This window comes from Nuphar pumila, chromosome 11, assembly GCF_984573655.1.
Source record: "Nuphar pumila chromosome 11, dmNupPumi1.hap1.1, whole genome shotgun sequence".
Classification (NCBI taxonomy): Eukaryota; Viridiplantae; Streptophyta; class Magnoliopsida; order Nymphaeales; family Nymphaeaceae; genus Nuphar; species Nuphar pumila.
This window is the reverse complement of record NC_143259.1, coordinates 949,227-962,639: the sequence shown is the minus strand read 5'-3', so window position 1 is coordinate 962,639 and position 13,413 is coordinate 949,227. Positions and strand designations below refer to the sequence as shown.

General features: G+C 39.2%; 1 protein-coding gene across 1 annotated transcript in view; it reads left to right on the top strand.

Moving 5' to 3' along the window:
- Window positions 1-13,017, top strand: part of LOC149821556 (receptor-like serine/threonine-protein kinase NCRK) — a 43,102-nt gene extending 30,085 nt beyond the window's left edge. Inside the window, exons 6-8 of the mRNA XM_089981344.1 lie at window positions 10,524-10,760; window positions 11,620-11,844; window positions 12,431-13,017. Of these exons, the coding sequence (XP_089837470.1) occupies window positions 10,524-10,760; window positions 11,620-11,844; window positions 12,431-12,793 (825 nt within the window). The 3' untranslated portion in view covers window positions 12,794-13,017. The remainder of the gene's footprint in view (window positions 1-10,523; window positions 10,761-11,619; window positions 11,845-12,430) is intronic.
- Window positions 13,018-13,413: the final 396 nt, after the last annotated feature.

Below are 13,413 nucleotides of genomic sequence, written 5' to 3'. Positions count from 1 at the left end.
CCTTTGATTTTCTACAATCTGACCTTCTAAAATTTCTGTTAATCTGTGATTCTTCTGTTAATCTCTGCTGATTTCGTTGGTTCTAAAATTATTTTTGTTTTTCTGACTGCCGAGTATCACCTGGTGCATCAGCCTGTTAGTCGAGCTCTCTGCATCTCCTAGAAATCACGTGAACTTGGTACTGGATTTTACTGAGCCGAGTGTCCTGTTAGCCGAGCCCTCTGCATCACCTGGAAATCACGTGAACTTGTTTTCTCTCTCTGTCATCTGTCAGCCGAGTGTCCTGTCATTCGAGTGTCCTGGAAATCACATGAACTTGTTTTCTCTCTCTGTCACCTGTCAGTCGAGTGTCTGTCCTCAAGTTTTTTTTTATACCTAAGTGTCATCCATGCATCTAATATTCAAAAGAACATTGTTTCTGTCTCAAAACTTGTTGATGATGCTAATGCTTCAGTTGAATTTACTCCCTCTTTTGTTTATGTCAAGGATCTTTGCACAAGGAAGACATTTGCTGAAGGAAAACGATGGGGCAATATGTACATCTTTCAAGAAGATCATTCATTCATTCATTCCGACTATTCATCCTTGAAGCCTCACCAACGTCAATTTTTTGATCCTGATTTTATATTTACTATTTCTGAATGTTATAAGCCAAGACTTTGGCATAGTCGTCTTGACCATTGTGGTCGCCATTTTATTGAAAAACTTGTCTCAAATAATCTCATCCCTAAGTCCAGTCTGAGTTCAGAAGTCGTTGATACAAAGTGTTCTAGTTGTCATTTATGTAAGAGTCATGTTTTATCATTTACTTCTATTAATAAAAGAGCTTCAAGGCCATTTGAGGTCATTTGTTCAGATGTCTGGGGTCCTGCTCCACTTCTCTTTCTGGCAGTAAATACTATCTTATTTTCATTGATAGTTGTTAAAATGTACACTCAAAATCAATATTGTAAGTATAAATATATATACTTATATACATAGAGATACGTATACATATATTATATGTATACGTATCTCTATATATAAGTATATATATTTATACATTTTTATCCTTTTTACCCGAAAGGGTATTTTTGTCATTTTACATTTTCCGCATATTCCATTTGGAATATGCTGTAATTTTTTCATTATTTTTGTAATTCTTTTAATTTTTATTTTTTTCTTTTTTGCACTCTCAAAAAGTGCATTGGGGGTCTCCCCAATAGAGTCGTTGGGGAGCCCCCAACGGTCACAATTGTGACCGTTGGGAGCTCCCCAACAACTCCTTTGGGGAGCCCCCTCTTGCCTCCTTCCTTCTTGTATAAATAGGGGTGTTCCCCCTTTGTATTTTCTTAAGCTTGAGAGTCTCAAGCATTTGCCTTTTATAAAGTACATGCATTATTGCATGTTTATTATTTATACGCTTTTTGCGTATTTTGTTCAAGTGTTGTGAGAGTGCTTTTGTGCACTTCTTTTTCAAAGTATTTGTGCATATATGCGTATTGTCTCTTCGTAGACAATTTCACATGGTATCAAAGCTCGATTGGTGATCAAGGATCGTGGGATTCTTCTTTTTTCAAGTGCCTCGAAAACCGTGCCTTCGGATTCTTAGAAGTAGAAGTGGTGGATCTCGCTTCTCAAATATTTTAGAAGGATCTTGTGCAAGCTAGAAGTTGAAGCATTGTGTTGGTACGCCCCTCTCTCCTTTTCTTTTCTCCATAATGGGTGAAAAAGAGTCTCACTTCGCGCTTGGCTTCAAGTTGAATGGGACCAACTACCATATTTGGGCCGGGGACATGGAGGCTCACATAAAAGGTAAAGGATTATGGGGTTATGTGCAAGGTTCAATTCCGGAACCGGAACCCAAAATAACCATGATGGACGGAAATGAAATCAAGATTCTTGAGGGAGAAGAAAGGATCAAAGCTCTTGAAGAATACTCCAAGAAGCACGACGAATGGGAGATGAAGAACTTCAAGATTCTTTCTTGGTTCTTCGCATCCGTCGAAACAAAGATTAATGCCAACATTATCAAGTTCAAGAAAGCATCGGAAGCTTGGCATTATCTCGAAAAAATGTATAAATCAAGAGATCTTTCCCATAAGTATTACCTTCAAAAGAAGGCTCTCTCCCTTACTCAAGGTGAAATGTCCATTAGAGAATATTATGCCGACCTCTCCTCCATTTGGGATGAGCTTTCCATGCTTGAACCAAAATGGAGTGGAGAGGCAATTGAACTCCGCCACAAGCAACTTGAAGAAGATCGGTTCTTCAATTTTTTGAATGGGTTAAGACCGGAATTTGAGCAAATAAGGTCATCACTTCTATCCTCATTTACCCCTCCATCTCTTGAAGATGTTCTCACCAAATTAAGTGGTGAGGAAACTCGTATGAGTTTATGTAAACAAGGACCAAATGTTCTTGTGGTTCCTTGTAATCATGAAGAAAACAATGAGGTTAATGCCGTATCAAGACCCGGAAATAATGTAAAGACCTATCGTCCTCCTCATTTTAAATTCCAAAATCAAGGAGGAGATGGTGGACAAAGAGGAAAGAGGGACTATAGCAAGACTATTTGTCACTTTTGTAAGGAACCGGGGCATATCAAGCCCGTATGTCCCAAATGGAAGAAACTTCTAGCTATGGCCACCACCGGTGTACCACAAAAGGAAGAGGCCTCATCAAGTGGGTCACTCTCGTTGAATCAAATTGTGGAGGCTCTTCAACCTCTTCTCAAGGGAGCTACATCCGGCGCCGCCGTGTCTACCTCTTCCATTCCAGGTAAAGTCTCTTGGCTTTTGGACTCAGGTGCATCTTTTCATATGTCCCCAAACATGTTTTCACTTTCCGATTTTTCAAAACATGCTTCTCCATCTTTTGTTTCCACTGCGGATGGAACCGCTCTTGAAATTAAAGGAATAGGTAATTTTGAAACTCAAGATTTTTTCATTCCAAAAATTAGATTTATACCTAAACTTAACTTAAACCTTCTCTCTGTTTCTCAACTTTCGGACCATGGCTGCGATATTAAATTTTCATATGACAAATGCTTAATACAGGATCGCCGGTCCGGGAAATTGATTGGGGAAGGCTTTAGAAAAGGAGACTTATACTATATGGAATCTCTCTAAGTTCCAAAATCTTTTTGTAATGTTGCCTGGATCAAAGATATAAACATATGGCACAAAAGACTTGGTCATCCTAATGTCACCAAGTTATCTTATCTACATTTTGCAAAGGATCTATGTAAAAGTTCTTTTTCCTGTAATGATTGTATTCTCGGAAAAATGCAAAGTTTACCTTTTGAGCAAAGAACTATGTTCTCATCTAAAACCTTCGAAATTGTTCATTCCGATGTTTGGGGACCCGCACCTGTTGTCTCAAAAGGAGGCTTCTCTTACTATGTTATCTTTGTGGATGATTTCTCCAGGTATTCATGGATATATTTCCTAAAACACAAACATGAAGTTTTTACATGTTTTAAAACCTTCCACTCAATGATTAAGAATCAATTCAATAGTAATATAAAGATTTTTAGAAGTGACTCTGGAGGAGAATATCTATCCAACCAATTTAAAACATATCTTGAGGATCACAGAATTATTCACCAAAGGTCTTGTCCTAAAACCCCTCAACAGAATGGTTTGGCCGAAAGAAAACATAGGCACATCATTGAGACCACTAGGACCCTGCTTATTTCTCAAAACATTCCTAAAAACTTTTGGGCTGAAGCAGCCCTCGCTGCTGTTTATCTAATAAATCGCTTACCCTCTAGGATATTGGGAAAAATATCCCCTTTTGAGATACTATATAAACTTGAGCCTGATTATAATAGGTTACGTGTTTTTGGGTGTAAATGTTTTATACTTACGGATAAAAACGACAAGCTCTCTCCCAAAGCTATCCCCTATGCCTTTCTTGGGTATTCCGAAACTCAAAAAGGGTTTCGTTGCTATGATCTTCGAGATGATAAGTTATATGTTTCTAGAAATGTAACATTTTTAGAAAATGAGAGTGGTTTTGAAAAAAATGTTTTTCAACAAGAAAATTTTGATTACTCATTTCTTTTTTATTTATTGGCTAGTAACGATGATGTATCTAGTGATGATGATGTATCATCAATCCACGATGAGGATGGTAATGTTGAAGAACATAACCCTCTCAATGATCAAGAAAATAGGATTTCAAGTGATCCGATAACCTACTCCCGTAGAAACCAAGACACCTTTAGAAGTGCCATTGACCAATATAGTGAGCTTGTTCCTACTCTCGATCACCGAAGATCTGAGAGAAATAGGAGACCGCCAACTCGGTTTGTCTCTTTTGATTCCTTTTCACCCCGGTATAGGGCTTGTCTTAGTGCCATTCATTCTTATTTTGAGCCAAGGAATTTTGAGGAAGCTAAAAAATGTATAGAATGGCAAGAAGCCATGCAGAATGAACTTAGTGCTCTAAAAAGGGTTGAAACTTGGGATTTCCAAACTCTAGCCATGGGAAAGAAAACTATAGGTTGTCGATGGGTTTTTAAAGTTAAAACTAAAAGCGACGGATCCCTCGAAAGGTATAAAGCTCGCTTAGTTGCTAAAGGGTATGGGCAAGAGTATGGAATTGATTATGAAGAAACTTTTGCTCCTGTAGCCCGAATGGTTACAGTTAGATGTCTCATTACTATTGCATCTATTAAAAATTGGAACATTTTTCAAATGGATGTGAAAAATGCTTTTTTAAATGGTGATCTTAACGAAGAAGTATATATGGATGCCCCACCAGGCATGAAGATTCCTGAAAATAAAGTTCTTCGTCTTCGAAAGGCTCTTTATGGATTGGAACAGGCTCCCAAAGCCTGGTATGATAGATTTACCAGTGTAATGTTGGAAAATGGTTTCTTCTCATGCTATACTGACACTGCTCTATTTACTAAGAAATCTAAAGCAGGGATTGTAATATTATTGCTCTATGTTGATGATATGTTAATTACAGGTGATGATGTTCAAGGAGTCAAGGGTATTAAGTCCGTCTTGACTTCAAAATTTGAGATGTCAGACTTGGGTTTTCTGACGTATTTTCTTGGAATTGAGGTTGCTTATTCGCAACGTGGTTATTTTTTATCTCAGTCTAAACTTGCTTGTGAGATTATTGACAGATCCGGGATTTCTGATGACAAAGTATGCGAAACTCCTGAAGTTGTGGGAGCAAAAATGAAAATTGACGATGGTGTTCCTTTAACCGATCCTACCCCTTACAGGCAGCTGGTAGGTTCGTTAATGTATCTTAGTATTACTAGACCTGACTTATCACATGCTATACACATCGCCAGTCAGTTTCAGCACGCTCCCACAACCGTTCATATGAGTGTTGTTCTTCGCATCGTCAGATACTTGAAGGGCACAATAAATAAGGGAGTATTTCTATCTTCTTCTTCTTATTTAAAATTACTTGCTTATACTGACTCAGATTGGGGAGGTGACCCTAGTAACCGTCACTCCACCACTGGTTTTTGTGTTTTCCTAGGTGAATCTTTGATTTCATGGCGGTGTAAAAAGCAACAGAAAGTCTCTTTGTCATCCACTGAAGCCGAATACAGAGCCATGGCATCCACTACCATGGAAATTGTATGGATTCGACAACTTTTGGAAGATATGGGAGTACCTATCCGAGAACCAACAAAGTTGTGCTGTGACAATAAAAGTGCAATCTATATTGCCAAAAATCACACCTTTCACGAGCGAACAAAGCATATAGAGATGGACTGCCATTATGTCAGAGAAGAATACTTGAAGAAGGTCATTGATCTACCATACGTGACGTCTGAGTATCAACTTGCGGACTTCTTCACAAAAGCTCTTTGTTCGCCTAGATTTCATTTCCTTCTGGACAAACTTGCGGTTATCACACCGTAAGTTTGAAGGGGGGTGTTAAAATGTACACTCAAAATCAATATTGTAAGTATAAATATATATACTTATATACATAGAGATACGTATACATATATTATATGTATACGTATCTCTATATATAAGTATATATATTTATACATTTTTATCCTTTTTTACCCGAAAGGGTATTTTTGTCATTTTACATTTTGCGCATATTCCATTTGGAATATGCTGTAATTTTTCCATTATTTTTGTAATTCTTTTAATTTTTATTTTTTTATTTTTTGCACTCTCAAAAAGTGCATTGGGGGTCTCCCCAATAGAGTCGTTGGGGAGCCCCCAACGGTCACAATTGTGACCGTTGGGAGCTCCCCAACAACTCCTTTGGGGAGCCCCCTCTTGCCTCCTTCCTTCTTGTATAAATAGGGGTGTTCCCCCTTTGTATTTTCTTAAGCTTGAGAGTCTCAAGCATTTGCCTTTTATAAAGTACATGCATTATTGCATGTTTATTATTTATACGCTTTTTGCGTATTTTGTTCAAGTGTTGTGAGAGTGCTTTTGTGCACTTCTTTTTCAAAGTATTTGTGCGTATATGCGTATTGTCTCTTCGTAGACAATTTCACATGGTATCAAAGCTCGATTGGTGATCAAGGATCGTGGGATTCTTCTTTTTTCAAGTGCCTCGAAAACCGTGCCTTCGGATTCTTAGAAGTAGAAGTGGTGGATCTCGCTTCTCAAATATTTTAGAAGGATCTTGTGCAAGCTAGAAGTTGAAGCATTGTGTTGGTACGCCCCTCTCTCCTTTTCTTTTCTCCATAATGGGTGAAAAATAGTCTCACTTCGCGCTTGGCTTCAAGTTGAATGGAGGAGGTGAATTGTCCTCGAGTGACTTTGTTAGTTTCCTTCAACATAATGGGATAAAGAGAAGAGTGTCTTGCCTGCATACACCTCAACAAAATGGGATTGCTGAGAGGAAGCATCGACATATTGTTGAGACTGCAATGAGCATGATGCACGGGAGCAATCTCCCTGTATCATTATGGATTGAGGCCTTTCACTCCATAGTTCATGTGATAAATCGATTGCCCATGAGTATCTTAGAAAATAAGTCACCATATTTCTCTCTTTTTGGCATACAACCTGATTATCATGAATTACGTGTGTTTGGGTCTGTTTGCTATGTTCACATTGACAACTCACTCTAAATGCATGTTTATAGGATATGCAGAAGACTATAAAGGGTACAGGTGCTATGATCCCCTAAGTAAGCGTGTCAAAATATCAAGGAATGTAATCTTCGATGAAATGAACTTTGATGATCAGGATGCTAATTCAACCCTTCATGTTGATAACTCAAGCCCCAGCATTGAGGTATACTACCCACGGTTAAATTCAGAACTCTTTTCCAATGGTAAAGTAGACTGTCCAGAAAATTGCAGTCAGAAGGAGACACGTGAGGAATCAACCAATGAAACTCAAACGGAGGAGACTGTTACACATGACTTGGAGCCAACAAGGTATAAGGGTATCCATTTCTTGCACGAGTACAGATCCATCTGGATCATCCACTTCGTAGATGATGGATATAAGAAGATCCTCACGGATTCGACATCCACTTGACAGGTGGGTAAGTTATAAAAAAATTTCACTGGATTTTCAGTTGTTCTTGACATCCATAAGTAAAGAGGATGATCCCCTCATGTTCTATCAAGCTGCGAGCTCTAGAAGATGGGTAGAAGCAATGAATGAAGAAATGGAGGCCTTACATGAATGTGGGACATGGGAGATTGTACCTAGACCACTAAACAGAAATGTTGTTGGGTCAAAATGGGTGTGCCTTACATGAATGTGGGACATGGGAGATTGTACCTAGACCACTAAACAGAAATGTTGTTGGGTCAAATGGGTGTACAAGATAAAGTATAAACCAGACGGGAGCATCGAAAGGTACAAGGCTAGACTTGTAGCCAAGGGATTCACACAAGAGGAAGGCCAAGACTTTGATGAAACTTTCAGTCCTGTAGTTAAAATGGGGACCATTCACATTGTGTTGAGTCTAGCTATTAAACATGGATGGACATTGAGCCAGCTGGATGTAAAAAATGCATTTCTGCACGGGGATTTAAAAGAGGAGGTCTACATGGAACAACCCACTGGATATGCAGAACGAGACGCCAAAAAATATGTGTGCAAGTTAAAGAGAGCACTCTATGGTTTGAAACAAGCTTCTCGTTCCTGGTTCGACAGTTTTTCTCTAGAAACACAACGGCATGGCTTCTCTCGGTCCCTTCTGGATCACTCATTATTTATTCACAATGAACAAGCAATCACTACTCTTCTATTAATATATGTAGATGACATCATCATCACAGGGAACTGTAAAAGTCACATTGAGCAGGTGAAAAAGTTATTAAATCAGAGATTTAAGATGAAAAATTTGGGAGAGCTGCGATATTTTCTTGATGTAGAAGTTGATAAAAGAAATGATACACTCACCCTTACTCAACACAAATACACGTTGGACATTCTCAGCAGAGCAGGCATGACAGATTGTAAGCCGTTAACAACTCCAAGTGTCATTCATCAGAAACTGAGTTCAAAGGAAGGGGATATATATGGGGATCCCACTAAGTATCGCAGCTTAGTTGGCATGTTGCAATACCTGACTTTTACTAGACCTGACATAGTATATTCGGTTAATCAGGTATCCCAGTTTATGCATGAACCTCGTATGTCACATATGGAGGCAGTCAAACGTATACTTTGTTACCTGAAGGATACAGTTGGTGATGGGCTGGTATACAAGAAAAGAGACTTAGATCCAGGCGGGGGGCGTGAGGGCCATGAGATCGTCACTTATACTGATGCTGATTGGGCGGGTGATCCAGACGAACGACGATCAGTATCCGGTTATTGCAGCTTCATTGGGCCAAACTTGGTATCCTGGAGTAGTAGAAAACAAAAGGCGGTTGCTAGATCAAGCACTGAGGCTGAATACAGATCGATGGCCACTGCCACGGCCGAGGCTACATGGATAAGACATCTCCTGACAGAAATGGGAGAACCGATTGCTCGATCATTGTTGTTGTGTGACATTCAAAGTGCCATCAACATGTCCTTTAATCCCATCTACCATAGTCGAGCAAAGCACATTGAAATAGATCGACATTTTATTAGAAAAAAGGTTGAAGACAAAGAGATTGAGCCCATGTATGTGCCAACTGAAGAACAAGTTGCTGACATCCTCACTAAAGGGTTGACAAAGGATAGATTTTGGTTTCTGAAAAACAAGTTGTTCATGGTTCAACACCATGCACAACTTGAGGGAGGCTGAAAAGAAGTCGTCATTATGTATATGTCTGACCCGATCCATTTATATAATGGATCAGGTCCAGATCCATTTAGTGTATAATGTAAATTAGCATGATGTTAAGGGGTATTTTTGTACCCTAGTTTTATACACTTAACATTTAATAGAATGAAAGGTGCATCCACGATGGACTGACACCCTTTCTCTGAAATCTCTCTCTCTCTCTCTCTCTCTCTCTCTCTCTCTCTCTCTCTATGACAGGCCTGTACAGGAGAACAAGGGCTCCCCTTTTAACTAGCAGATTTCTTTACCAAACTTCTCGATGCTCTTCGATTTCACTTTCTCTTGAACAAACTTTCAGTTATTCAACCGTAAGTTTGAGGGGGGATTGTTAAAAAATGTAATACCATTTCTTTTTAATTCTTTTTATTAGTTATGTATTCTAGTTAGAAACTAGTTAGGATAGTTTTTTAGTTTCTTTTTTTGGACTGATTTAGACTCTTTACTTTTTGACCAAAGTCAAAAAGCAAAGAGTACTAGAGAGTTGTTGGACTCCCAACGGCTCTACTTAGAGCCCTTGGGAGCTCGACTCCCTCTTGAGGCTCTCTTTGTGTGCTATAAATATGGGGTCATTCCCCCTTGTAAAGTATGTCTTTTGTAAGGGTTTTTCCCATTTGAATAAAGATTAATTTTTCTAGTTTATTTGCATACCCTTTTTTGGGTATATTGTATGAACCCTAGTGGTTCTTGTGAGTGTATATTGTTTGTGAACCTTTGTGGTTCTTGTGAGAGATCTTTGGTGTGTATCATTTGAAGATTCTATTGTTGGTCTCATCTTCTTACAATATCTACCTATTAAAAGAACTTCTTGGGGTCATCAACCATGTGTACATCATGGATTTTCATGAGGTCGACTTTAGTTATAGTTTTCTCATAACATGCTAGTGTGACATGCAAGTTATTTTGAAAACCAAGAAAGATTGTGGACTTCCGGATCTTCATCATTTTTTCATTCAGCATTCATGTATAATACTTGTTTCCTTGTCTTCATATCATGTTCCAAGTTTGTGGATCAATTCATCTGGAAAAGGTGTATATAATCATATGAAACTAATTTTTTTGGGACAAGCAAATATATGAATCGTAAATGGTTCAAGAAGAAGATTATGACGTGTCTGCTGAGATTGTAGTTTATACTAAGAGATCAAATTTTGAATATTGCAGTGTGTCTGTGCATGCATGAGCATGCCAGCATGCACAAATTTGTGCATGTGAAAAGAATTTCATTCTTCTCTTCTGTCAAATGCTGTGGGTAGTTTTTTTTCTGAAGATTTTTTTATGTCTATGCTTTTCTGTAGATAAGTGATCTCGGGATGGCTAAACGAGTGGCAAATGATGATACCCTCAGCTGTCCTAATTCACCAGCCAGAATGCTTGGAACCTTTGGCTATTTTGCTCCAGAGTATGCAATTATTGGCAGAGCATCACTTAAATCAGATGTTTTCAGTTTTGGTGTTGTTCTTCTTGAGTTAATCAGTGGCCACCCACCAATTAATACATCAGCAAAGAAGGGTCAAGAGAGCCTTGTGATATGGGTAAGTGACCAAGATGCTCCATGTTTTCCTTAAATTCATGATATGAACTTGTGCCACCCAAGATATCCTATAGTATTGTCACAGTTTAAATGGGGTTTATATTTGGAAACTTGACTGTACCAAACTCTCTAGTAGAGAATCATGGTTACAGGTACTATTAGTCAATCAGATTCTGTAGATGTGCTCATCATGATTTGTCCAGCAAGAATTGAATCTAATTGTTTCTATGTGACAATTATTCTTTTTTCATTTGGAAGCTTCAGACAATGTGGGCCATTGATTTTTGGCTTTGTTTGAGTATTACCAACATGACTTGGCAGAATTATCCCAAGTCCATTACAAGTTTGCTAAACTAATATGAGTGAGTTGCAAAGATTCTTGCCAAGTACCATGCTGGAATGATATTTTGGCCTAGAGTCTGGTGAATCATAGGAGATTGCCGCCAAGCTGCACAACCCAAAAACAATTGGCTAGTAGTTTTATACAAAGTACTGAGTGGTGCAAGGCACTGGTAAGTTTGATTGGGTCGTTTCCTGTCCAGACCTGATGATTGTCATAGGCTCACCAAGTTGCAACTGAAAAGTAATTGGCTAGACGTTTACATGCAAGTACTCATGGCACTGGAAAGTTACATTCCTTTGTGTTATGTAGCTTTCTTATTGGCTTCTAACAAGCCTGACGAGACAATCAGAGACAGGTTAACAAATCTTGGGAGTTGGTGGAAAGGATTCACAATGATTTTTGCCCATTTTTCATGACCTTGACTGCCCCAAGTGAAGTCAAGTCACTGGATTCCGTGTTAGAGTTTATTGAAATTGTATACAAAGATAAGTTGAAATTGTTTGCTCTATGTATGCAGGCCTCACCTTTATTGAAGGACAGTAAGCGTGTGGTAAATGAGCTAACTGACCCTCTGCTTAAAGGAAATTTCCCTGAAGTGGAAGTTCTCGTGATGTCCCAGTTGGCTCGAGAATGCCTCAACTTTGATCCTGAGACCAGGCCTACCATGGCTGAAGTTGTCCAAATTCTCTGCACCATTATTCCTGACAAGCGGATGAGAAAATTTTCATTACATTACATTCAGGTAATTTTGAGCATCTTGTTTTCAGCTCATCGTCCTTCTGAGAATGTTGCCTCTGCTTGCAATGCATGAAATGCACAAGAATTCAGCAACTCTGACCCTCTTGGTCCATGCTTTGTCCACAAAATGCTAGATTGCAGACTTGCTCCATTTCACTGAATGCATATAATGCGTAACTTCCTTGACCGTCTGCAAGAATAGAAACTGCAGAAGCCGGATGCATCAATTAAAACTAAAGATTTTAGGTTACCTAACCAACTTGCCAAAGCTTGCCTTAACCTAAACTAGGACTAGACTCTTGCTGTACTAATTGCATATATCACCAGAATCCTGGTTTGTTATGAGATGCATAACTCTTGGTGGGTTTTCAAATTTCTACGACTCTGAATGGGCTTTATTACGTCTTCCGTCTTATAGTACTTTATTAATTTGTCCCAGACTAATCAGTTTTAGCCTCCCCTTTTGGTTCAAAGTCTTCTTCATTCCTCTGCTTGTATATTGCCATCTATTTTTTCATTCAAATATAGACTTTGGTCAATGTGCAGTTTGTTCATGCCTAAGACGGTTCACTGCATTGTTTGCATTGTAGAGCTCATTGAACGATAGTGAACCCAGCGGGTATGGTTCCGATACCGAAAGAACTGAGAAACGTGAATCGCAAGTTACCCATGACTCATCCAACACGACAGTTAGTGATGAGTTAAGAAATGGGGCTTCACAGAGGTGGTCAAACAGGTGTTCTCTACCATCACAGCTTGATATGGATCTGTTCAAAGCGAGCCATGGAGACAACTGTGAGCTCCTATCGGCCGAGTATGTCGACCGACTGATACTCTTGACTTCCAAAGCTCGGAGTTGCCGGTCGGTCGACGAGGAGGAAGCTTCATCAGTGGACCTAACTGAGCCTCGTTTTGAGAAGTTCTGGGAAAGCAATGTACATTCTTCACGATGAGCAAGAACCCGTGCCAAGAATTTGCTGTATTGCCTTTGAGGAATGTATGGTGTAAAGAAGAATCAAGCTTCGTTCCTGCAGATTGAAAGGTCTTGTTGATGTTCTTTTTTACCGAGTTGTAGATAATACTTGGTTTGATGCTTTTAGCCCACCCCCCACTGCCCACCCATTTGAGACTGTATCATACGACACATAACAAATCCTATTGTATGTCCTGATGAGCCACATACGTGTCCAGTGTGGTCCCCTACTCAGAGCTGTTACTGTCATATTGAAGATGACAGATCAGTTGCAATATCACATCACACTTTAGTGCCGCTGCACCTGATCGGCCTTCCATCTTATCTTGAGCCCCACAGTTGACAGGCTATATCCCAGAGATGGAGGGCACTCAGGTGTAGCGGCACACTCAAGGTGGTGTAATGTGATTGCACCTGATCCACCCTCAGTATTAAATATAACTGACAATCAGTCGACTCAATCCATACTGTACATCTCACTTGAGATACGTGAGAGTGGTTCCACCCCTCCTCCATGTGGTGATGGAAAATAACTAGTAATTTAATTATACCCTATCCTACGTCCTAAAAAATATAAAGGCAGAAGCAAAGGTATCTAGT